The following is a 27,610-nucleotide window of genomic DNA, read 5'->3' as shown; positions in this document are numbered from 1 at the left end:
TGATTTTTTGGTGCGTTTATTGATATAGAACAAGCTTTTGAGAGAAGTGCTAATAAAACAAGAGCCATCGTAAGACAGCGCGCTCGACTACGCCGCTTTGACTTAGAAAACAATAACGATGCAATAATGCCAAGTTTAGTCCCTTTATTTCAAACCTAACTAAAATTATTCGATTCATAAGGTGACTTTGATGCTGCCCTCCCACCAGCCCGCCAAAACAATGACGCAAGTCATTCAAATAACTTGATTTCTCATTATGAAAATGTGGTTAAGAATATTCAAATATGCCTTTCAAAGGAAATAAAAAAAAAAATCAAAGGCCATAATTTGTATTTAGGCTTAAAACGGAGTTATGTTTCTTGTTGTTAGATGGTCATAAATAATTTTGAATTTTATTAAGTGCATTTAATGAACGGTATAGAAGTTTTTTTTATTAAAATCCCAACTTGCCCTTCAACTTTTACTTGCCTAAAACTTTAACCTAAGTCAATCAGGGGCCATAACTTGTATTAAGGATATGGAGTTATTTAACCTCATTGGGTGATGGTCCTGAACAATTGTGTGAAGTATTAAGTCAATTGAATAAAGGGTATATAAGTTATTAAACAATATCCCAACCTGCCCTAAAACTTTAACCTAAGTTCCATAGTCAATCAGGGGCCATAATTTGTATAAAATTATATATGGAGTTATCTAACCTCATTATGTGATGGCTCTGAACATCTGTGTGAAGTATTAAGTCAATTGAATGAATGGTATTGGAGTTTTAAGTGAAAATCCCAACTTGCCCTAAAACTTTAACCTGCCCTAAAACTTTAACCTAAGTCAATCAGGGGCCATAACTTGTATTTAGGATAATATGGAGTTATGTAACCTCATTGTGGGATGGTCCTGAACAACTGTGTGAAGTATTAAGTCAATTGAACAAAGGATATAGAAGTTATTAATAAATATTCCAACTTGCCCTAAAACTTTAACCCAAGTAACTGAAGTTCCATAGTCAATCAGGGGCCATAATCTGTGTAAAGAATAATATGGAGTTATCTAACCTCATCATGTGATGGCCCTGAACAACTGTGTGAAGTATTAAGTCAATTGAATGTAGTGTATTGGACTTATTAGTGAAAATCCCAACTTGCCCTAAAACTTTAACCGGACGCCGACGCTGGGGCGAGTAGTATAGCCCACCTATTCTTCGAATAGTCGAGCTAAAAACATTTTAAACTATAAATTTGAAATCAACAGTTCGTAGTTAAATTCAAAACATGAAAACAATAGACTCACAATTTAAACTGGAAGCTGAAATAGTACACTAAATTAAAATTAAAGAGTTTCAATTTGTTTAATGTCTAACGAAAATACATTACAGCAAGAAAAAAAGAAAATAATGCAGTCATACTAGAAATAACAATGTCTTGTGCATATGATTCAATATTTAAGCAGCCATTAAAACCTCAGTGCCACTTAAAAAGAATTAAACAATTAAAAGTGAGTATATAACTATGATAGAGTCTCATATAATGTCCGATAAATTCCCGAGGTCCACACAATGCTTTAGTATATAAAGCTAACCATACAATAAACAACTCAAGCAATGGTTAACATTTAGCGACATAAATTCAAATTTAAACATGTTATTTTATAAAGCACAAATGAACAAAAAAACAAATCAGAACTAACCCAAATGTTAAAAATAATCACAGCGAATGATTAGCTATTTAATAAATAAATCAAATATGCTCAACTTTCTATTCATTAAGTGCTATTGATAAGAAATTACAAAGTGATTGTTTGTCAAAACGTAATGTTCTAATGTTATGTGGTGTCACAATGATATATACAAATACTAGTAATTAATATAAACAAATGTTTAATAATAAATTACAAGAATAAAAACACCAACCCAAAGCGTGAAAAAACAAACTCAAAGCAAAAATATGTACACATAAAAAAGGCATTAAAATACCATATCAAGTCCTGCGAGTGTAAGTACCCCAACCATACTTTTATGTTAGGACAAAGGATAAAAGCCAATCAGTGAAAACACTTAATACTCACTTAATTCAGGATCTCCAAAATTTTGATTTATTAAATTCCCTATTCTAACTTTATCCTGAATTGAATATTGAAGACAAGACTTACAAACGTCGAAAAGCTGACCCCCCCCATCAGTTATTACATCCGCAGGTAGTCCTAACAGAAAAGCATGTGAAGCCATGCCTCATCTGATTGAAAGAGTAAAAAATTTATCTGGATCTAATCCAATTAACCTTATTTTCTATTTAAGCACTTTTAAAATCAGTCGATAAAACACGGATTTTCCAGACAACAATAAAAACAAAGGCTAATCAGACTCTTTGGTAACAAGTTACTAATAACATTAATCTTTCTGTTAAATCTCAAACTGGACCAAAACAGAGATTGTTCATTACAACTAAGGGAATAGTTAAAATTTGTTCACCTGTCTGAAGTGAACTAATAAGCCATCAAATGAAAAATAGTAAGAGTGCAACAATTTTGTACAAATGTGGTGTTAATGAAACAGCCAATCAAAAATTAAATGAAACAGCCACTCAGATTTCAACAAATATCTATCCTTATCAGAAATAACCCAAATGTTAAAAATAATCGTGGTGAATAATGAATTTTTTTTTAAATAAAATACTTCAAAATTAATGTGATACAAGTATTTTCAAATGAAAAATTATCTATATTGTTAAGTCAAAAATCTCATGCTTTTGTAGAATGCACTATTTTTTTGTATGACGAAATAAAGCATGGCAAATCATTAGGAGTGTTTAAACTAAGATACCAAAAGCTGGAACCCTTCAGCAAATGATGATATTTGCTCATTGGTATATTGCATAGTTTAATGCATTTACGTTGTTACAAACATACTATTCTAAATGATAGATTTCCAAACCATGCCAAGTACAAACATTACAAATCTTAATATATTCTTAATACACATAAGCTGCAGTTTTGATGCAATAAAAAAGAAAAGAAAATTGAATAATCCTCCTAACAATGGAAACAATTCTGCAGTGGTTCCACATCTGGTCCAAGACCTTCAAGCAGTTGTTGTCCATTACACTTCTGAAAGAAAATATCATAATATTCATTCATGTACAACATGAACATTTCTACACTCCTAAAGTTGTCCCAGTTTTCAACCCATCACAACACGAAGTAAAGCTTTCTAATAATTCAGCACGCAGAACATTATGCCCACTCTTTAAAATGTTTCAAGATGCAAAACAAATGCTATGACAGTACAATGAATCTTTTTTATAGTTTTGTTTCGAATGTAATCATACAGATTGGCAATTAAAACAACACCATTACATATTTAAAGGCAATAATGCAACAAGGCTTGTCTATTCTTTCTGATGATCAAAGGGCGTAACTCCATGATCAACAAAACAGAGTTATCAAACTTGCAACACATACACATATACATATACATACTCCCAAAGTTGATATGGCACCTATGAACATCAATAACAAATATGTGCATGTAGGACATGGGACCCAGCCAAAAGAAAATCTAGGTCACCAGGGTACTTAAAAAGGGCACTTGGAGAAGTGCTGCAATTTTGAGCAAAGATGCAAGTTAAAGGGACTGTCTCACAGATGAAAAAATAGCGAAAAAAAGAAAATTGTCGAAAAATGACAAACTTGGCATCGATGCGTTCAATGCATTGAAACTTAATTATTGAAGTACCACATTGTTTACAATTTATTTAAGTTTAGCAGTTATTTCGTATTTTTCCATTAATTCTTTTTACTGGATATGTCTACCTTATGCGTGATCGGCTAGTCGTAGTTATCACGTGATATTACCGAGGTAGGTGTATAGCTTAATTATGTCACCCTAATTGTGTAAGCCATGTTAGCTCAGTAGGGAAGACGCCAGACTTCAATTTTGGCGACACGGTTTGAATCCGGGCTCCGACACATTTTTTTTTAACATTTGGTACTTTTTTTACAATTTTGACATCAAAGCGTAACACGTTCTATTAGATAATTGTCCTGAGGTTCGTTACAAAAAAAACCTACTTTTTTTGGTGCCAATCTGTGAGACAGTCCCTTTAACTGGAAACAGTGTTTGGCAAAAATTCAACATGATAAAATTGCAATGCAATTAATCTTATATTTATTCAAATCCAAACATTTAATGACGAATACTTTACAGAACTAATACAATTATTACCTGTACTTCCTCAATCAATTCCGTTTGCATTGGGACCATTCAGTAAACTTTCATCTGAATGTTCTGAAAAGTAAAAACAAGATTATTGAATTACAAATAATTTTTTACATATATTTTTAAACATGTGTATGTTACTGACTACTAGATTTGGCAACACTTTTTAATCGCTTTCTTGGTAGCATTTTTGCGAGATGTTTCAATATCATATGAATGACAAATTACATTCTTAATTAAACATAGATAAAATAAATATATAGATATATAGGCATTATAATGAATGTGATTCATAAAACATCGCAGTTTATCTTCAACAAATAAGAACACAGACCATGACAGACAGATATAAATACTGTGTCAGACTAATTCCAACAAGTCTCGCCGACCGAGCACCAAATCACCTCTGTTATTTTAAAGTTAAAAAGTGGCATACGACGCATACAACACCAAGGCTATGACAATAACTCAAGATTTTCTCTCTTAAAAACAGACGATTTACAATATTTGAGTAAGATTAACAATATCACTGTAAATATTGTATTATCTTATCAAAAACTGAACTTCATGTATAACTTTCTGAATAATTACCATCGGGCCCTGTATTTTCAGTTTGTTCATCTTCAACATCACCACCGTTGGCACTTGGGTTGTAATTTTTTCGTGTTTTATACCACTTGGTCACTGCATGGACAAATAAGAAAAGATGGGATGGCTATCAATGGTTATTAAAGAGCGTACAATTGTCAAATCTGGATAAAATTATTAGGATCAAAACTGAAGCAATCAGACTTGAAATCGAAAACATTACAAACACTATTCAACCTAAATAGCCGAGCCTAGGGTTGATCAAGATTTGAGGAAGAGATGTTAAAATAATATGCTTTGCCAACCAAATGAACAAAGGTCATCTATTGGTCAAGATCAACCTACCAATGCAAATTCATTGTCCTAGGCCAAACTGTTTTTGAGTTATTATGTTGAAAAATACTTGTTCTATCGAATGACAAATGAAATACATTTCTATAGTTTAAGTACATGACCTTAAACAGTTTATTTTAATTACAAGTAAACCAGAAGTAATTTTATAATTGACATTTGATCAAATGACTTCTTAATTAAAGTTTAACCTCTCTTGATAAAGATGAAGACGATGACTGTAGCCACAATTCCAATAGGAGGCCCTACTACCCAGCCCACCACGCTGCCATTGTTTTCATTTCCTGGTCCATGGCTTTCTCTTCCTGAAACAATTACACGAAGGTTAAAATGTAAACCGTTTTTGTTGTCTCAAATCATGTAAGAAACATTGCATAGCAGGAGAGTATCCATGAAACCTCCAGAGAAGTAACAATTTGAAAGTTAATGAAACGATGATGTTAACAACGTTTTTAGCTTTAACCAAGTTCTGAACACTAGGCCCAATGAGTGATAGAACCCTTTTGGGTGAGAGGCATATTGTATGATACATGTTTACTACTGGACATCTCTCATCCTGAAGGAAATCAAACCAACAAAGTCTAACTTGGTGAAAGGTGAACTTTTAAAAACATTCTCAACAAATATTTATATTGACCTTGGGCGGATTGTTCAGAGATTTGTAAAACTAACAGCACTGTTAACATCATTTTCAACCTTCAATTCTGTATTACTGCAAATGAGTAATGGGCTCATACATTTAGTCTTATCAACAATTGACATAACATGGTTCCAGATTCCTTTGTCATGTGAAACAATATATCAATTGTAATTATTTTCTGTCTTGATAATGATTAAAAAAGGCATGTACCGGTATATAAAAAGACCTCAGCTGGTTCAGACCCAGGGGCGAAAGCCTGCAAATTTCATATCATTGAAACTTTCTATATAAGTATAATTAAATATTGAGGATAAAAATTATTTTACTGAATTTTATAAGTATTCGTAATTGTACAATCTGTAAATGTCAGCTAACCTTCTAGTATCACAACCAGGTTGGATGTACTCATAGATACTGATGCCATCATGTCATCTGAAACTCCTAATGTATTAAATGAAGATGGACTCATAAATACTGGTGCCTTCCCATAAATAGAAATTTCTGCTGTATTCAATGTAGAAGTAAGTGAGGAGATATTGTAAGTCATCCGGGTTCTACTCTGCTTGGAGACGCTGAATTTACAACATCTAAATGGTTGGTTCAATATGTTATAAAAATCCTTGTATTCTGCTTTTCCCAGTTCTGATGATGAATCCTGAAAAGTGCAGCCCCCTATCCATTTGTCTTTTCCTTTGACATAGTCGTCTTTTCCTTCGACATTGACAATGTCTTGCCTATCTGTGGTACATACTATTACCACCAAAAACAATGGCTGTTCTCCTGAAAATAAAATATATTGCACATTTGTAGATTGTTTCATTTGCCAGTTCATACATCTTAAACTGTACAAAAAACACCTAAAATATAACACCCTTGTAAAATTTCTGCAGTCTACTAACAGCATTTACGAAGGCCCCTACAATGATACATTCAAGAACATCCGCAATGGGATGAACAATTTGGATGGCAAATTGGCGTAACTCTTCAGCTTATTTGGATAGTGATGGGCCGTGTCATACAAAATGTGCAATTATAATTGGTAACATGTGAACTAAGTTGTACTACGACATTATCATGGGGACTGGAATCATGCATTATAAGTTCTTATAAATCTGACATTGGTGGTTTCACATCAGCTGGTCATTTCATATAGAGCTGAGGAGCAAGTTTATATGTTTAAGCAATATTTTCAGCAGTAACCCTGCCCCACTGAAGATCTTTCCTTAGTAAAAATTTAAAGCCACTCCAAGGACTCTTGATAAAACAGCATCCAGCACTATTGACTAATACCTTAGCTTATTCTTTTAAACAATTAAAGTCATTCCATACCTTTAGCGACTTCTTTTACAACAGGAGCTTGAACATACACGAGTAAGCACAAACCCAAAAGTATCTGAAACTAAGGAAAGTATAATATAACTAGAACTGTAAGCCAAAGGCTAACGAATACCCCCCAACCCTTCCCTGTCTAGGTTGTTTGCATTGGCCTTAGTTATGGTATCATTAGAAAGCACAAGGCAATACATTTATTTAGTTTATTTAGAATACCTATTGTGGAGTAGGCCACCAAAGCGAATATTACCCCACTCCCACCCACCTCAGGGGAGATAACAAACCTGTTTCTCTCATTTTCACCATAAAGGGGTCATGACTCCTGACAGGATATTCCAAAATGAAGGTGGACGGGTGAATTTGACAGTCTGCCAACCCAATTTCTGTTTACCCACCCCCACCACCTCCCCCCCACACATGAGTACCAAGGAAATAATACAGGTGCACAAAATCACATATACTAAGGTTCACATCATGGTCATGGATAGCTGAAAGTTTGAGAAAAATATATTGAAAAATGACAAAGGAGTAGGCCACCAAAGCGAATATTGTAACAAATTTAAGGCCTGTATGCACCTAACTTCAGGACTTTTGATGGTCTTTTTAAGGACAAAATCAATTAAAGGTCTTTTTAAGGCCATGCAAACATTCTGATTAATACAGGTGCACCAAATCACATATTCAACAGTTCATATCATGGTCATTGACATCTGAAAGTTTGAAAAAGATTTATAGAAAAAATGAGAAAAAATGACCAAGGATTAGGCTAGACAAAGCTGTATAATTTTTGCCTATTTTAACTTATTCAGGGGCCATAATTGGAGACATGATCATGTGATTCCAACCACAATCACAGGGGCAAATGTTCTCACCATGGCTAAAAGTTTGAAAAAGATTCATTCAAAAATGACGAAGGAGTAGGACGAACAAAACTAATTTTACCCAATTTAACTCATTAAGGGGCCACAACTCCACTCAGGATCATGTGACTGCCACCAAATTCATGGAGGCAAAGGTTTACATCATGGCCATTAATATTTGAAAGTTTGAAAAAGATTTGCTCAATAGCTTCAAAGAAGAATCCTGGACAAAGCTAATTTTGCCCAATTTAACTCATTAAGGGGCCACAACTCCACTCAGGATCATGCGACTCTGACCAAATCCACGGAGGCACAGGTTTACATCATGGTCATTAATATTTGAAAGTTTGAAAAAGATTTGTTCAATAACGACAAAGATGAATCCCGGACAAAAAAAAACGGACGGACAGACAGACAGACAGACGGACAGACGGACAACCCGATTCCAGTATACCCCCCCAAACTTTGTTTTGGGGGTATAACAATCATTGTATGTATAAATAATATCCAGATGATTTAGAGAACAGCCAAACACATGCGCTATGTCATTTTAGAATCCCATCCTGCATGACAAAGTAAAAGCCAGGACACAAAATTTGAATAGACAACGTTCGATGTGATTTTAATAATCCTACATTGGGAGATATTAACACACATCAAAATCAAATCAAATCCAAAAATTAATTGAAAGTACTTACCAATACAACCAGCTTCTTGCTGATTCCTGCATTTCCATTGCTGACAATCCCTTTCTTTATGTCATTGGTGACTTTCTTCCCATTGCCTGTGCCTTTGGCAACTTTCTTCACCTTGCCTGTGCCTTTGGCAGCTTTCTTCATCTTGCCTGTGCCTTTGGCAGCTTTCTTCACCTTGCCTGTGCCTTTGGCAACTTTCTTCACCTTGCCTGTGCCTTTGGCACCTTTCTTTACCTTGCCTGTGCCTTTGGCAGCTTTCTTCACCTTGCCTGTGCCTTTGGCAACTTTCTTCACATTGCCTGTGCCTTTGGCAGCTTTCTTCACCTTGTCTGTGCCTTTGGCAGCTTTCTTCACCTTGCCTGTGCCTTTGGCAACTTTCTTCACCTTGCCTGTGCCTTTGGCAGCTTTCTTCACTTTGTCTGTGCCAACATCACCATGCGTCCCATTATCTTCACTATCTTCAATGGCAACTTTTTTCCCATTGCCTTTGCTTTCATCAACACTTTTGTCATCAGTATTATGGAGAACCACAGCTGTAAGTATTTCATTGGATTGTTCTTTATTTTCAATTTGTTTTAGTTCATTCGTGTCACAATCAGAAGTGTTTGATTTTTTTTTCTCTTTCCCATCCTTTATGCACTCATTTGTGATGCATACATTATGATTTGATGCAGAAGGTGATTGTTTTTTGTCAGCTTTTTCTTGATTCTGATTTAAACTACAAATACCATCAGTGTAATGACGGTCATAATAATCGTCAATGTCTCTCGTAGAAGCATCATTGGTTACCGATTGAGTAGGCATGGCATCTTGACAACTGTTTGGTTCATGTTCTGTCTTCACCTTGCCTGTGCCTTTGGCAGCTTTCTTCACTTTGTCTGTGCCAACATCACCATGCATCCCATTATCTTCACTATCTTCAATGGCAACTTTTTTCCCATTGCCTTTGCTTTCATCAACACTTTTGTCATCAGTATTATGGAGAACCACAGCTGTAAGTATTTCATTGGATTGTTCTTCATTTTCAATTTGTTTTAGTTCATTCGTGTCACAATCAGAAGTGTTTGATTTTTTTGTCTCTTTCCCATCCTTTATGCACTCATTTGTGATGCATACATTATGATTTGATGCAGAAGGTGATTGTTTTTTGTCAGCTTTTTCTTGATTCTGATTTAAACTACAAATACCATCAGTGTAATGACGGTCATAATAATCGTCAATGTCTCTCGTAGAAGCATCATTGGTTACCGATTGAGTAGGCATGGCATCTTGACAACTGTTTGGTTCATGTTCTGTCTCCTCTTGAGACAGGTTTCGTGTTGTTTCCAATGGTTTGTTCTAAAAGAAAAAGAAAAGACATATAATACGCAACACTTAGTCAAAGTTACTTCATTTTAACAGGAATCAATAAGCTCAAATATCTCTGTCAGATACAGATAAAACATGAGATGAAGTGATTTAGTCCTAATATATTTTAAATCAATCTTTCTAGACAAAGCCATAGGTAAAAGGTACTCGCTTACGTTTTTGTAAAATGCACTTTTTTGTATGACCAAATGTGTGGCATATCATTACCATAAACGACTGATCATAAGACACGTTTTTCCTCAAATTTTGATTTAAAGATATGCCTGCGTCTTACAAACAGTACTTAATAAGCTTTTGACATTTTTTTTTAATTGATTTCATGCATAATTTGGCTCTTCAGAGAAATAAATGGGGAAAAACCTTTGTGATTTCAATTATTCAATATTATTTTGTATGAAATAAATAATAATCATATTATTTCGTATGAAATAATAATCAAACGGGTATAGCTGTGCACTGTCAAACCATTTTGCCTTTAAGTGTTAAACTTATCAATAGTACAAATGGTTGCGATAAAAGTCCTGTTTTTCGCACTTGGCCATGTTCTTTATACTTTGCTGAAGGTGCTGACGTGTTGAGAAAAACACATAAAATATAAGGTTTTTGGTATCAAAATTTCTTCATTCTCGACAGGATATCGTTTACAACACACAATGAGAAAGAACAAATTGAACTAAGTGACCTAAGGCTGACAGAATGACATTGTGCTTTGAATACTGTGTTTGATTTTGAATGTATTTCATTTTAAACAATTTGTTATGTATTATTGTATGAAACAAATAAACAAAGAAACATATTTTGCATTGTATTTAATAAATCAATGAATTTAATAAATGGTTTACAACAATTATCTTCATTTTCACAAAAAAAAAAAAAAATCGTCACTGTAAACAAACAGGGTGGCAGATGGTGGAAGACGATTTTTTCAATGTGTCCTATAACCCATTACATAGATTAGATTTTTAAAAAAATTCTCGACCTTTTTGCAGATTTTTTTGCCTGCGTCTTATATACACTAGCGTCTTATAATCAGTCATTTACGGTACATTCAACCTGAACAATAATTTCAAAGTCAAATGATAAAGGCCCATTATTTTAATTAACCATTTTCAAGTTAAAAGTGTTATTATACTTCATTAATTAAATAGGTGGATAGTTGGGAACACATATCTAGAGTTTAAATGCAATAAATGATATACATTGTATTTGCTGAGATAATGTCTTAAAAAGAAAAGTTGTGCAGCATAGCCCTCCTTATTCTTTCAATAGTTGAGCAAAAAACCAACCTGCATCTTGGTGATATCAGGGTCAATGCCCCCCTCTGTATCAGTTGGTGCCACATGGTCCCCAAGCTTCCCACTGTTGATGTGATCGTCTGAGTCAGCATTAATTGTACATGGTGCAGGTGGTAATGACTGTGTACCTGAAAACAATAAATGCCTCTGCTTATTTACCTCTTCACAAACAGATTAAAACCACAAAGATGCACACCTAAATATGCTTGATGAGACCTTCCAGGGCTTTTTCTATAGTACCCACGGGTCCAACTATCGGACCCATTTCCAGAGCAAAATATGAGATATTTTTCCCAATCTCTAGAAAAAAATCCCAATCAAAAAAAAAAAAATAAATTTTTTTTTAGTAAGTCTTTTTACATACATGTACAGGTTCATTTTCAACATCCTAATAAATTATGTGAGTTTTTTTGATAACTGAACTCTGAAATCATTGATTTTCATCACATTCAGATATCTTTATGAAATATTATCTGTCATGATCAACTTATTGCAATAGATATTTACACCCAAGGATTGATATTTCAGCCATTTGGGGACTTTTAAAGGGAACTAAACTAATATAAAATCATTTCCTAATTCGCAGGAGACTAGACAGCTTTTTCTTTTAATTGTAAAATTTCCCAATTTCAGCATTTTCACAACACAAAATTTCCCAAAATGTCCAGGGTCTTTTTCCCAAATTGGGCAGAAAAAGCCCTGCCTTCACAAACTGCAAGACACTAATGAAATGAGGCAGCTAATGGCCGCACTCTGAATGCTTTCCTTGTTGATTTGAATCAAATACATACATGTACATGAGACTATAATTTTATTTCTTGTCATTATGTGTAAAATGTGTCCTTTCGTCTTTTCGTCAAACCATATTAAATTTTCATACAATCAGAATGTTTATTAAAGTGATATGAATAGGAGAAGTGTGGTTGGTCACTCCAAGTCTATATGGCAGCAGTTCTTGTTCACAGATTGAACATGGTTTGAAGTCTAAAAATTTAATAAACTTTCACAATTTATACTGTTAATAGTACATATTCATTCACTGTTATAATCAGTAAATCTGTCACATGTTCTTGGTATGCCCAATAGAAATAAAACTAATTGTGAATCCGGCAAATATAATTCAAATCAAGTATTCATTCAGGCTGTACTGTTTGTGCAGTGGTAAAGGCACTTGCTTCTCTACAAGACTTGCCAGACTGGCTTAGGCATATCTGAGTTTGGTTAATGACACCAAGCTAGACATGTGTGTTTTCTTCAGGTACTCCAGTTTCCCCTGTGTATTCGAATTTCCCATGGGTACTCCAGTTTCCCCTGTACTCCAGCTCCCCTGGGTTCTTCACTTCCCCCAGATATTCAAGCTCCCCTGGTACTCCAGTTTCCCTGGGTACTTCCCCCCCCCCCAAGTTTTCCAGCTCCCCCCAGGTACTCCCTCCCCGCGGGTACTACAGCTCCCCCTGGTACTCCAGTTTCCCCCAAGGAACTCCAGTTTCCCCTTAGTACTCCAGTTCCCCCTGTTTACTCCAGTTCCACTTGGGCACTCCAGTCTCCCCCCGGGTACTCCAGTTTCCCCTAGATACTCCAGTTTTCCCCAGATGTTTCAGTTTCCCTAAGGTACTCCAGTTTTTCCCCGGGTACTCCAGTTTCCCCTGCTGGTACTCCAGTTTCCCCTGCTGGTACTCCAGTTCCCCCCGGGTTCTTCAGTTTTCCCCCGGGTACTCCAGTTTCCACTAGGTAATCCAGTTTCCCCCGGGTACTCCACTTACCCCCAGGTACTCCACTTACCCCGGCTACTCCAGTCCCATCTGATACTCTTGTTTCCACCCCAGGTACTCCAGTTTCCCCCTGGGTACTCCAGTTCCCCACTGGTGCTCAAGATTCCTGACAGGTACTACAGTTCCCCCAGGTACTCCAATTCCTCCCAGAAAATGGTAATCCAGTTTCCCCCAGGTACTCGTTTTCCCAGGATGCTCCAGTTTCCCCCTGGGTACTGTAGTTTCCCCAAGGTACTCCAGTATTTAGTTTTGAGGTAAATAAAGCATGACCTATATATCTGTAGCTACAATAATGAGCGACCAGGGATACTTTTTTTTATTATTTTGACATTTCTTATGTATCCCTGTAACGCTACAACTCTCTACCATTTAACAACGGGTGAAATGATATACTGTAATAATATGCATTGATGTTGAATAATAATGACAAAGTTGTTCAATTTTTATCTGACAGTGATCTGAACTGGATTTGATTTGTCATTTGAGTTGTTATTTTCACATTAATATATTATGGGTCACGAATACTGTGCTGGAAAGATTGTTTCGTTATTTTTCACTTGTCCCTTTCAATCACCTGCCCCAGGATGCGTAACTCCTGCCTGTATTTAGATTTTAATGTAATGGTTGTTCGTAACCTTTTTGGCAATATTGTACTTACTTATTCACAAATTTTGGTGTTTTCGACACAATCTTGCATAGATTCTTGCTCTGTAGCCCTCACACTGTAAGTTTAATACTTTTATTGTGTGTTACTTGTAATTTGTATTTTATGCTGTAATTAAGCTGGTTATCAGGGCTCGACATTAACGGTGGTCCGATGGTCCGGGACCACCAGATTCATGGTCCGGACCAGTAGAAACCAGTTCTGGCTAGTCCGACTGGACCAGTGAAATTTCCAAGAAGAAATAATTTAATCAGAAATGTTAAGCACGATCCCTGACTAAATCTGACAATATGTATAATCCAACAAATGCAGTGCAAGCAGAGTGAAGTCCACCATCCGACTTTTTGCTGACGACTGCCTGCTATACCGGGCGATTAACTCGTTCCGAGACCACAAACAGCTGCAACAAGACCTAGACGCTCTACAACAATGGGCCAATGACTGGGGGATGAAGTTTAACGCGAAGAAGTGCTACCTTCTGAGCTCAAAGCACAAATCCAGCTTCTTCTACCAGATCAACAACTCCATACTACAACGTGTAGAAACCAACCCCTACCTCGGCATAACATTCTCCGAAGATATGAAGTGGAATAACCACATAACCAACATAGCAAAGAAGGCCAATTCAACCCTTGGATTTCTACGTCGCAACCTCCGGTACTGTCCAAAAGAATGCAGGAGGAACGCATACCTGGCTCTAGTTCGGTCCAAGCTCGAGTATGGCTGCGTCATTTGGGACCCCTACTCAACCAGTGACATCAACCGACTAGAGAAAATCCAGCGATCGGCAGCACGCTTCATCACTAGGGATTACCGCTCTCGACATGATGGTGCGGTCACAGAGATGCTGTCCCAACTAGACCTCCTCCCACTTCAAGAGAGACGTCGCCACCAGCGGTTGACCTTTCTGTACAAGATGGTGAAAGGGCACGTACCGGCCATCAATATTGAACACTATCTCACACCTTTGAGACCGAAACGAACAATTAGGGCTAAACGTTTTGAAAACTTTATCACCAAAAACATTGTGGAAAACTCAGTGAATAATAACAAACAGTGCTTTTCAAATATAGATAGTAGATCAGCCAATTTCAAGAACTCATTCTTCGTGAGAACTGTTCCAGAGTGGAATCAATTAAGTGACAGTGTGGTAGATTCATCAACCATAGATTGCTTCAAATCAGCTCTACTGACAGACAAATAAAAACTAATTTTATGCGCACACCCCCGTCAAGTGAAAGCCAGTATTGGTAGCTTTGACGTACCCATACAGATACAGAGAGAGCGTTCGTTGTTTTTTATTTACATTCCCTTGCGCATGCGTTACATCTGCGACCGGAAGTAAACAGCACAGAACAGTTTACCATAGCTGTGAAATCATCGGAATTAGGTCAATCTTTATTACGATGTAAAATTCCAATAACTTATTTTAGCAAATCATTTCGTCCATATTTATAGCTTTGAATTTGGTTTTTCATCAAAAAGTATCTGTAGCGTGGGTGTACTAAGACAAAACCACTCAACTTCGGAGTTCGAATATTTATTTATACGTTGTCGAATGAAACCTAAAACATATAATAAAACATATAAAAGTATATACTAACATAATCATATTATTAATAACACCAAATACAAAGACAATGGACAGTGATCGGTAAATATATCAAGGGAGACTTCGCGGTTAAATACATAAAACATTCTAAGAACTATGAGCAATAAACTTACCAGGCACGTCTAAATAATAATTAAATAAGTAAGAATATTTCAGCTCAATGATAAGAGCGAATATTAAATAAATAGTAACAACTGTTACAATTGAAATCTTGACTTGCGTCGATGATGATTCAGAACGGAATGATATATGTGTATATATAAATAAGGGCGTGTGCAATGAAGCGGGAAAAAGGGGAAAAGGCATTATGAACCAATCAATCACTCTATAAATTTAGACAAACTCGCATAACCAGTATTCACGCTCTGACGCACTCGGACATAGACGGACATTGACGGACATAGACGGACATTGACGGACATAGACGGACAGTAACGCACAGAGGACAATAACTACGTAGCACAACACTAAACACGACGATACACAAACAATACAAAACGATATACGATATAGAACCATACCAAACACACAAACTAATAAAATACTGAAATATGCACCTTGCTACATACTCCCCCTCCTAGTTGGAATGTACCCTACATTCAGGAAACATACTTTCCGGGTAAAGAGAGTAAATAACTTTATCTCAAGGAAATGAATTATGATAGATATCAATATTAAGTGTCAACGATATTGTATTCAAATAATATTACGAGAAGAATAAAATCTCATAATGTATAGCAAAGGCTTAAGTATTGTTTATAAAACATGAGACAAAGGATGTGGCAAATACAATAGAGTATATCTCAAACAGATACAACTGTTAATACATATATGTCACAAAGGGCAGCAGTCGCTTCGCAATGAAAATGCCTGTAACGCAATATGAATATTATAATGAGTAAAACCATAGTACACTGCGCTATAATAATAAAACTACTAATATTGTTGTGAAAACTACCTGAAATGCTATAATGAGAGCAGTACAACTCATACATAAGCCTACTCAATCTACTTAGTCTCAAACAAAGAATTCAGCTGTTTGCTGATAAGCCCACTCGCCATACCTATCAGGTGGACGTTTAGTACGTCGCGGCCTGGGCACGGGTATGGGAGTAACAGGACTAGGACTAAGTCTAGAAATAACTGGATCAGGAGAACGTAAGGACGGGACAGGACTGGGCGTAGGTGGAGCGACAATATGAGGGGTATGGACAGGAGAGGAAGGGGCTAAAGAATTGACACGTGTGGCCGGTTGAGAAGGACTGAAACGACGAAGACCTCGACGCTGAGGGATGATATAGACAGCGGAGGAACTTGACTCTTCCGAGCTAGTGTCGCCATCATACTCCTTGTCAACAGGGGCTGCTCTGGTCCTCGGTCTGGCTTTTGGGACAGGTTGAGGTGCAGGTGACTCCTCGTCAGTGGGAATTGACTGAAAAGGGAGAAGCATGTTCCGGTGTAATGTTCTTACAGGTCCGTTGCCGGACTCCAGGCGAACCTTGTACACCGGCTGACCATCGTACGGAACGTCTACGATAACGTAGGGGCTACGTTCCCATCGGATGGCGAGCTTCTGCCTTCCCTGGAGGTTGACATTCCTGACCAAAACGATATCACCAACGACAAGCTTATTCTCGTGAACACGACGGTCATAGTGGGCCTTGTTCTGGCTGGCTCGCTTTTGTGCGGCTTCTCTGGCAACCTTGTATGCATAGTGCATACGTTTCTGTAACCTTGCGGCGTAGCTGGAATAATTAGAGTCAGCAAGGTTACCCGGACTGGTGCCCATAAAAGCGTCAACGGATAAACGGGGATGCCAGCCAAACATCAGGAAATGCGGGGAGAAACCTGTAGAAGAACTTTTAGTTGCGTTGTAAGCTTGAACAAGGGCTGGAAGATAATCTTTCCAGTTGGCCTTAAGATCATCGTTAAGCGTGCCAAGCATACGTAAAAGAGTGCGATTGAAACGTTCCGCAGAAGGATTACCCATAGGGTGAAAAGGTGTAGTGCGCGTTTTGCGGACATTCGCAAGAGTACATAACTCCTTAATAACCTTGGACTCAAAATTACGCCCTTGATCAGAATGCAATTGCTCGGGAAAACTGTAATGCACGATAAAGTGCTCATATAGGGCCTTGGCGGTGGTAGTCGCCTTTTGGTTGCGACATGGAATCGCCTTAGCATAACGAGTGAAGTGGTCCGTTATGACAAGGACATCCTCGTACCCACCCTTGGACCTCTCGAGCTTCAAGAAATCCATGCATACAAGCTGCATCGGTCGTGTGGTGTTGATGGGTACGAGTTCTGCACGTGGTACCACAGGCGTCTTCCTACAGACACAAGATAGACAGGAAGAAACATGATCCTTAATAAAGGATTCCATACCAGGCCAAAAGAAGCGTTGGCGGGCGAGCCATAGAGTCTTGTCGACGCCAGGATGACCGACATCATGGTGAATACCACGAAAAGCAACAGATCTGTAAGCAGCAGGAACAACTAACTGACGGACCTGCTCACCATCCACGGTAGCGGTTCTGTAAAGTATACCATTATCAAGAGAAAGAGATGAAAGGTCACGGAGTAGACAACGGACTTCTCGAGATAACTCCTCCCCCCTCGGCCGAGAACCGGACCGCAGGATGGAAACAACCCTGGAAACATCAGCATCCTTGGCCTGCTCCTGCACCCAATCGACAGGATTAACTGGGACAGTATCTGAAAAAATATCATCTCCAAGGACTGCGTCACTATCACAAGAAAGACTCTCAACAGCAGCAAAAGAAGTAGTAGCTGCCAGACAAATAGCTTTGACAGCTTCAGAAAACATCTGTGGCTTACGACTCAAACCATCACAGTCGTTATTAGATTTGCCGGACTTGTAAACAATATCGAATTTGTACGCAGACAAGGCCGCCACCCAGCGGTGACCTGTCGCGTCAAGCTTCGCAGACGCCAAAACATAGGTCAATGGATTGTTGTCTGTGAAAACAGTGAAGGTGTTACCAAACAAATAGTCGTGGAATTTGTCGGTGACAGCCCATTTGAGCGCGAGGAATTCTAGCTTATGAGCAGGGTAATTCCGCTCACCTGCCCGAAGACCTCGGCTCGCATAAGCAATCACCTTCTCCTCGCCTTCCTGCTCCTGTAAAAGAACTGCGCCTAAACCGGTCCCACACGCGTCTGTATGGACGATGAAGGGTTTACTGAAGTCAGCGAAAGCTAGGACGGGAGAAGAAGTAAGTTTAGTCTTTAAAAGATCAAAAGAATGTTGCTGGGCGTCGGACCAGGACCACGGGGATGGGGAATTTCTTTTAGATTTCCTAGACTTCTTAGAAGACTTGGTGGAACCGTGCCCTTCGAGGAGTTGGTTAAGGGGATGGGCTATCTTAGAGTAACCCTGTATAAACCTACGGTAGAAACCAGCAGTCCCTAAAAAACTACGCAACTCCTGGACATTCTTAGGGACGGGCCAATCAGAAATTGCAGATGTCTTGTCCGGGTCAGTGGAAATACCATTGGCCGAGATAACATGGCCAAGGTAGGTAACTGACGACTTAAAGAACTCGCATTTTGAGCCTTTTAGTTTAAGACCATGAGAATGGAGGCGTTGAAAAACAGATTGGAGACGGGACAAATGTTCTTCGAAAGAGTCAGAGAAGATAAGGATATCGTCAATGAAAACAAGACATTCTCTGAGGTTTAAATCGCCCATACATTTCTCCATAAGACGCTGAAATGTAGCGCCACTGTTCGTCAGACCGAAAGGCATTCGGTTGCACTCAAAGAAGCCAAGATTGCCTACAGAAAATGCGGTCTTGTGCTTGTCTTCTTCTTCCATTTCGACTTGCCAGTAACCTGAGCGTAAGTCTAGTTTGGAGAAGAACTTGGAACCTACCAAAGTGTCGACGGTATCATCGAACCTTGGCAGCATATAGGCGTCCTTACGTGTCCTGGAATTCAACATACGGAAATCCAGACAAAAACGCAATGAGCCGTCTTTCTTTCGCACAAGAACTACATTAGAGGAGTACGGGCTGTCACTTTCGCGAATCGCACCGCAGTCAACCATATCTTTAAGATGTTGACGTACCTCCTCATACATTCCTGGTGGAATCTTGCGGTATGGTTGTTTAAAGGGCGTGTCATTGGTAAGAACTATCTTATGTTTGACGATATTGGAACAGCCAAGATCAGTAGGGCCGGTAGAAAAGATATGACGCCAATTACCAAGTACTTGGCGAATCCGCAGAATCTGATCTGGTGACAAGTTATCGATGTCGATTTTGACACCAAGATCGTCAACTGGGTCAAGACTAGAAGAAGAGGAAGAAGGAAGTGAAGAAGCAAGATTATCAACGACCTTGACCTCGTCTACAACACATATGTCTGACTTTGGCCGGATGAGGACGGGTTTGGCAGTCATGTTGCACAACCTAACAGGGACCTTGACATAATTACCATGGTGAGGAGCCTTCAAAACATGGGGTCTAACAAGGTATGGGCTATCAGGAGAAATGTTCTCAGTAACAATCTTCTGAACATCATGTTTAAGACCTCTGGCAATTCCGTTAAGGGTAACAGACTCATAAGGACCAAGTTCTACAGTATGCTCATTAGTAGACTTTACTGTAATAGGTTCACAGACTAGGGCATCAAAGGCTGATTGCCAAGAATCAGGCAATGGACGGGCGGGTGCCACAGACGCTGACTTACAACGTCTAATGATATTGGTGCCCACAATCACCGGATGACTGCCAGTGTCGGGAACTACAAGTACTGGAACATCAAGTTCAAAATTCAAATCAGGAACAGCCAGAGTGATTTCAATATACCCAAAAATGGCAAGTTTGTTACCATTGGCAACAGTAACATTTATGTCGATATTCAAATCAGACAATTCCTTCAAAGGAGGCTTACTAGGCAAAGACCTAAAGAAAGTATCACTAATAGTGGTGACCATGGAACCACTGTCTATCAGACCTATAGTAGGAACTGAATCAATGACAACATTGGACGTATTGGACGCACCAACAAGATCAGAAACACTAACAGACTGGCCGAAAACGGCGCCAACCCCTGGGTGGCCACTGGCAGGGGCGGCTAAAAGTTTGGGTGACTAGGGGACTGACCAAAAGAAGAATGGCGGCCACCACCTCTACCACGCCGGGAACCACGGTTACCACCAGAGTATACATTGGGTGTCGGAGGGCCGTAACCATGCGGTCTGGGAGGTGCCGCCTGGGAAGGGGAAAACAAAGGAGGAATGTATTGGGGTGGGGGTACACTAACATCAGGCGAAAGTGTGAGAGTGTCTAGGCGCTGTAAAATAGTGGAAAACTTTTTATCAACACCAGACTGGACAGAAGATATCCGGGAATTGAGCCGTTGCTCTAAGTCAGAAAGCTTCTTATCAAAGTTGGGCTGCTGAGAACTGGGGGGCATAGATTGCTGTTGGCTAGAAGCATGGGGGGATTTGGACTTTGGTAAAGAAAGGGACAGCTCTTTATCAACCTGCCTGACATCCCGGAGAAACGCGTCATAATCTGCTGCTGCGTCTAACTTGTGGCGTGTGTTTGTGCGCAACATCTCTGTGCGCAAACCAGACCATAGTCTTTCGCAAAGCAGTTCGTTACGATTTGTCAATGGGATGCGGCCGCTGTCAAAAGCTTGCGTCAAAGCCGACTCGAGCCGACAACCAAAAGATGTGACAGACTCATCCGGTCTTTGAGACAAATTGAAAAACTCCTTCATAGATAAAGACTTTTGAGAAGGTTCGCCATAATTCACTTCAAGCTTCCGGAGTACCGTGTCTACTGTAATATTTTCACCAAGTGAAACTAGTAAACGACGAGCTGTACCCCGTAATGAAGACCTGATAGCTTGCAGCACTAAGGAAGAAGACAAAGAAGTGTCTTTCCTCAGACAACGCACCTCATGGCGCCACTCATAAAAATTGATCTCTGACTTAGGCGTAGGATCATCACCAGAGAACGGTGGGATCTTCGGTGCCTTAGTCGCCATAGAAGAAGGTGTAAAAGCAAAATGAGATGGGGGCGTGGAAGGTTGGGTCAAAAGGGACATCAATGGTTGTGGCTTTGGCTTGACATTAGAACCTGAAAGAGGTTTGGGCTTAACATCAAAAATGGGTGGGGCAAGCTTAGGTGTAATATTATACTTGCTGGACAGTAACTGTAACATTTCAGCTTCAGATGGGTATGACATATCACCACCAACTGCACCAAGCTTCTCCTCGGACATGGGGGCTTCTTCGTCACTCATGGTGACAGAAAGCAACAACAACAGAAGGTATAACAAACCCAGAATGAAGAAATGATGTACAGAAAATACAGTAGAAAAGAAAGGGCAAATAAAACAAAAATAAATTAATAAAACAGAACGCGGCTATGATCCACTACACTGTGTGTGACTATGAGTGTATTAGTGATCACAATGTGCTATGCTCACCAGTGAATTATTAATAAATGCCAATGTATATCTTTAATTAAAAAAAAATATATATATATATATCAACGGATGTGTAAAACTATATGTGTACTGTATGTGTAATTAAATTTAATGTGTGTAAATTAAGTCTAATTAATTATGATGAAAATAAATTTCAAAGTTGATTTATTGAAATAAAAAAATTGAACTTATCCTATTGATGTATGTGAATGTTAAACTTTAATTCAAATGACAAATAAATTAATTTTAATTAAATTTATGAAATTAAATGTAAAGGCCAAAGACAAAGCAAAGGACAGATCCGTTAAAAGGTACAAATAATACAAGTGATAAGTTTAATGGCCAGGGACCAGTCTAAGTTTAAACAAGTTCAGGGTCAAATATTTCCCTAAATATTCTAGTAGGCTACCAAGTTTATTTATATAACTATTTCTATTTAAGCTATGACACAACTACCATAAATACACCTGGTTTAGCTATATTCACACAGTTACTATGAACAATAAATAATTAAAGTACTCAATTGTGTGTGGAGCAAAACTTAATAAAATGATTTCAGAATCTCAAATTAATCAAAACTGTGAGATCACACTCTGAAATGTAAATAATCACAGGGAAATCTGGAAATAAAGTAGGAAAATTATATGAAAAAGGGCAAATATTTATAACCTAGTCTGACAGGTCAAAATATGAAACATATAATGTACAAAGAACACAGAAACAAAGAACACAGAAACACACAAGAAACAAATAAACAAACAACTATGCAAATGAATACAGTAACTTGCCAAGCACACTTAACCGGTCATGCAAGGGGAAATTTGGGATGGGTTAAAGCAGGGGTAATGTGTATATGTGTAGTTTAAATTTATATGTGTAATATGTGTGAAGGATGGAAAACACAATAATAAATACACTTAAGTTTTATAATGATAAATATGATCTAAACTAACGTGCTAAACTAAGTCTAAAGCATGTATAAATTAATTGTAAGCGTGTAAAATTAAGCAAAGCAATGTATGCAACCAAAATATATGCAGAAGCCAGGCAAGATCACAATAACCCAGCAAAATGAAAATAATGAAGCAAATAAAGCACAGAAATACTAATCTATGACACAAGTAAAGCAAGCAAGTTTACACAAAACAAAACATTTAAAGCACAGTCAATAGATAAGCAATTCAAAAGGAGCCGTGTGTACAATTAATTAAACATATGAATTTAGCTGTCAAAATTAACTGTCAAAACAAATACCGGGTCGTGAAATTATGTCACAAATGAAAATGACTGACAAAGTACAAAATGACAGTTACAATTTCAAGCAAGACAGACAAAATCAATACCAAATGAAATGAAATAAACCAAAAATATATGTACTCTTACCGTAAATAAAGCAATAAATCCAAAAAGTAATCCAAAAAAATCTAGGTCACACTATTTTCACTTTATAAATGTCAACTAGCCGGTTTACTCAAAAGGAAAAAAATAGTTACAGCCAAAATATCAAAAACTTACAAAGTTATGTATAAAATAAGGGTACTCACGGTTCGACGAAAAAAATCACACACACACAAAAATACAATCCACAATTACAAATAACACATATATCACAGACAAAACACACAGAAATCCATACGCGGTGCTCCTCTTCTGTCACGTGACACGCGATCAGCTGATAACTGTCAAATTTGACAGATAAAATGGGAATCGAACCCCGGTCTCCCGCGTGACAGGCCGTGATCGTATAGTGGTAAGTATCCCCGCCTGTCACGCGGGAGACCGGGGTTCGATTCCCCGTCGGGGAGCCATTTGTAGCGTGGGTGTACTAAGACAAAACCACTCAACTTCGGAGTTCGAATATTTATTTATACGTTGTCGAATGAAACCTAAAACATATAATAAAACATATAAAAGTATATACTAACATAATCATATTATTAATAACACCAAATACAAAGACAATGGACAGTGATCGGTAAATATATCAAGGGAGACTTCGCGGTTAAATACATAAAACATTCTAAGAACTATGAGCAATAAACTTACCAGGCACGTCTAAATAATAATTAAATAAGTAAGAATATTTCAGCTCAATGATAAGAGCGAATATTAAATAAATAGTAACAACTGTTACAATTGAAATCTTGACTTGCGTCGATGATGATTCAGAACGGAATGATATATGTGTATATATAAATAAGGGCGTGTGCAATGAAGCGGGAAAAAGGGGAAAAGGCATTATGAACCAATCAATCACTCTATAAATTTAGACAAACTCGCATAACCAGTATTCACGCTCTGACGCACTCGGACATAGACGGACATTGACGGACATAGACGGACATTGACGGACATAGACGGACAGTAACGCACAGAGGACAATAACTACGTAGCACAACACTAAACACGACGATACACAAACAATACAAAACGATATACGATATAGAACCATACCAAACACACAAACTAATAAAATACTGAAATATGCACCTTGCTACATATCAATTTGGTCAGGACCAGTATATATTAGGTCAGGACCAGTAGAAAATATATCTACTAGTCCGAATGGACCAGTGGATTTAAAAGTTAACGTCGAGCCCTGGTTATATTTCTACTCTTAAAGGCTACCTTGTCAAAAATTCTTTAATTTCTCGTTCGTACTCATTACTGTTCGTACCTTATATTTTCTCAGAATTTTGTCTTATTTAAAGCTTTTATAATGTATCTTAGCATAATTTAAAGTGGAATTGTTATTAAGCAACACATATAAACGTCTTTATTGACTTTGTTTATTTCCATCAGTATTATGTCATTAGTTTTGCATTCAATTTATTTCATGTACATATAGTTTAGACTGTTTCATTGTATTTTTCAGTTTCTTACCGAATCACATCAGATTGAATAAAAGGGTTAAACATAACGGAGTTGCTTGTTTCGCAACACAAGTTATGGTCGTTACAAATACCGTTATACTGGTTAGCGACCCCTTTTCGGCCGGAAATGGAGGTTTTTCCTATGTTACTTTTGACACAAGTTAGCTATTACGATAAAACTTTACACTCAGATAGGTCAGCCCTTTGAACAAAAACTGTGTAATTTGTTTTTAAAAATAGCTAAGGATTCCGAATATTCCCACGTGCAAAGTACCCCTATAATTTCGCTAAAATAAGCACCCTACTGTACCAATTATTCGCCCACCCCATAAATTCGCTGTTCATACAATGTTTTCATATATTTCTCTCTAAACTATATCTTTAAACATTTTTATTTTATTTGACAAGTCTAGCAACCGTTTAAAACTACAATTGATCAATAAATATAGTATGTTAACTATTACATACTGTTTATGTATGTTTAAAATGATACAGCACCTACTCGGTTAGCCACCTCTTTGCAGAAATTGAAAAAGCTACCGGGATTCCTTCTTAAAACATGACCTACACTATGTATGGTTATTTATAGACTTCCGAAGAGGAACAACGCATGTCCGTACAAGAATGTAATCATTAATTCAAATTTGAGTTGCTTCCCTTAGACGAAAAATCCAGCGATTACTTCACCGTTTTCAGGTTTTACCATTTGCTTTTTCTAAAATTGAACGTAAAATACAGCAATTTATTGTATTTGTATAATTAAACACCGTTTTTTTTACTTTATAATGACAAATCAATAATGTCGTCTGATAGTGCAAGGTATAATGAAAATTAAAAAATCCTTACAGGGCCTCATGCAAATGAGCGCGCGCGTGATGACGTAATCCCCGCATTCAACTTACAAGGTCAGAAGTGTAAACAATGTTTATTTGGGTCAAATTCCACATACTTCTTACATTTGAACGCAAAAAACACCTGATATCTGTCAAAAATGATGCCGCAATGAAACGCCATACTGATTTGGGTAAAATATTTCGTTTTGACTGCTTTTAACTGGGTGGGCGAAAAAGTGGTACGGGCGAATAATAGGTCGCTAACCAGTACATGTACACAACCAGTCAGATTTGTCCCAGATTTACCGATATCTGGATACTTGATAAACAATCGACACTTGTAAGTGTTTTATGATAACTTAACATGTTTTTGGGCATACTGACATAACTTAATATGTGTTTAATAGTAGGCAATAATATTTACGTAGAAATTAGAATTTATAACAGAGATAATTTCAAAATTGTGGCCACAAGGATTCTCTGTGCAAGGACCGCTTGCTACTTTTTGCTGGGATGGTGGACGTCACGAGTCTGCCATATTAAAAAAATCGTCAAAAGACTCGTTGACGGCCATTTAGGTGGATTACATATCCCGGAACAACCTATTTTCGACCACAACCTATTTTCGACCGCCTCCTGAAAATGGGTAAATCACTTCTATTTTGCGTCACTTTCGGTAAAAATAAGCTCCAATTGTTAACCATACCAGTATAACTGTCAGAAAACTTCATTTGAAAAAGAATGGGAATGGTGGTATTAAAAAAAACTTAAGTTATACTTGAAACAACACCAATTTGTCATTTTTAATTAATGCCAAATTTGACCCTTGTTTAAAATGATTTCACATGTAAAATACTTCTTTAAAATCGTGTTGTTTTTGTTTGCCAGATCTTACATATCTACCAAAAGCCTAAAACCTATGCCCTATTGTTTTCTTAGTATAGTGCACAACATTAAAAGCGCATCAAAATATGGTTAAAAGCGCATCAAAATATGGTATGTTGCTTATTCTAAAATTAATGAAATTCATCTACATGTAACTATATTGAATTGCATTTGGGAGCTCAGTTACCATAAAAATAAACATATTGCAGACTAGGCAGGTCATATGAGGCTCATTCAGAGTTGGACCAGTGATAACATGGTTCATGATGGGTGAATTTATCATTTTGTACACATGTGAAAGCGAAAGGATGATGCATTCCTTTGCCACTCTTGTGGTGATAAGTCACTAAAAAGTGACTGTATGGCAAATATGTAAATATCTAAGAACTTTTTTTAAAAATAAAATACATTAAACAGTTTAAACAAGTTATACAAATTAAAATAAAAAATATTGTGCACAAACTTTTGTTGCGAAGTATAGTTAAAGGTCATGGTCGAAAGCATGTTGTATCTAGGTCAAATACAACATGTGACAGCCGCCATTTTGGATTCAAAATGTAAACAACAGACGATTGAAACAGATTTTATTTTTTGTTTTTTGAAAGATGAATGATTGCTTTAAATGGTACACACAAACATTTATTTTTTATTATCACTTATTTATGATACAAATGTAAATAATCCTTAGGCGGTCGAAAACCCGTTGTTCCGGGATATATCTGATGCAACATGAAAGGCTGTAATATGGAGTCCAGGCTTTTTTTAATGATGTTTACCCTGGACATTTTAAATGCCATCCAGGCTTCCGTTTTTAATGATGTTTAGGTCCAGGCTAAACATCATTAAAAAAAGCCTGGAAGGCATTTCAGAATCATGAGAATGACTAATCGCAAAATGAGATATTGCACATTTCGCAAGTCTAAAATATTGAGCATTTATCATTGACAGTATTATCTAATACCTTGAATTGGTTTGTCTTCCTTCTTTTCTTCTTTTACTTCCAACATATCTGATCCAAAAAGGTCCGGCATTTTGAAGTTAATTTTATAATATCAAAAACAAACTTTTATCGCAGGCTTCTAGTCTGGCAATCGTAACAACTCGGCCATCTCCGGGCAAGCTTCGAGATAGACCTCGTAAATAGATGTAAGGATACTGACGAAAGTGCGA

General features: G+C 37.4%; 1 protein-coding gene across 1 annotated transcript; it reads right to left on the bottom strand.

Moving 5' to 3' along the window:
- Window positions 1–27,610, bottom strand: LOC128246945 (uncharacterized). The gene is made up of 9 exons (XM_052965524.1): window positions 27,402–27,610; window positions 11,328–11,464; window positions 8,677–10,011; window positions 7,116–7,185; window positions 6,162–6,566; window positions 5,338–5,451; window positions 4,799–4,891; window positions 4,214–4,276; window positions 1–3,096 (listed from the first exon to the last, which is right to left on the bottom strand). The coding sequence occupies exons 1-8, from the start codon at window positions 27,469–27,471 to the stop codon at window positions 4,224–4,226; spliced, it is 2,277 nt and encodes a 758-aa protein (XP_052821484.1). The 5' UTR covers window positions 27,472–27,610; the 3' UTR covers window positions 1–3,096; window positions 4,214–4,223.

Source organism: Mya arenaria, chromosome 9 (assembly GCF_026914265.1).
Source record: "Mya arenaria isolate MELC-2E11 chromosome 9, ASM2691426v1".
Lineage (NCBI taxonomy): Eukaryota > Metazoa > Mollusca > Bivalvia > Myida > Myidae > Mya > Mya arenaria.
Note: the sequence above shows the minus strand (reverse complement) of the source record. Positions and strands in the feature narration are given on the sequence as shown.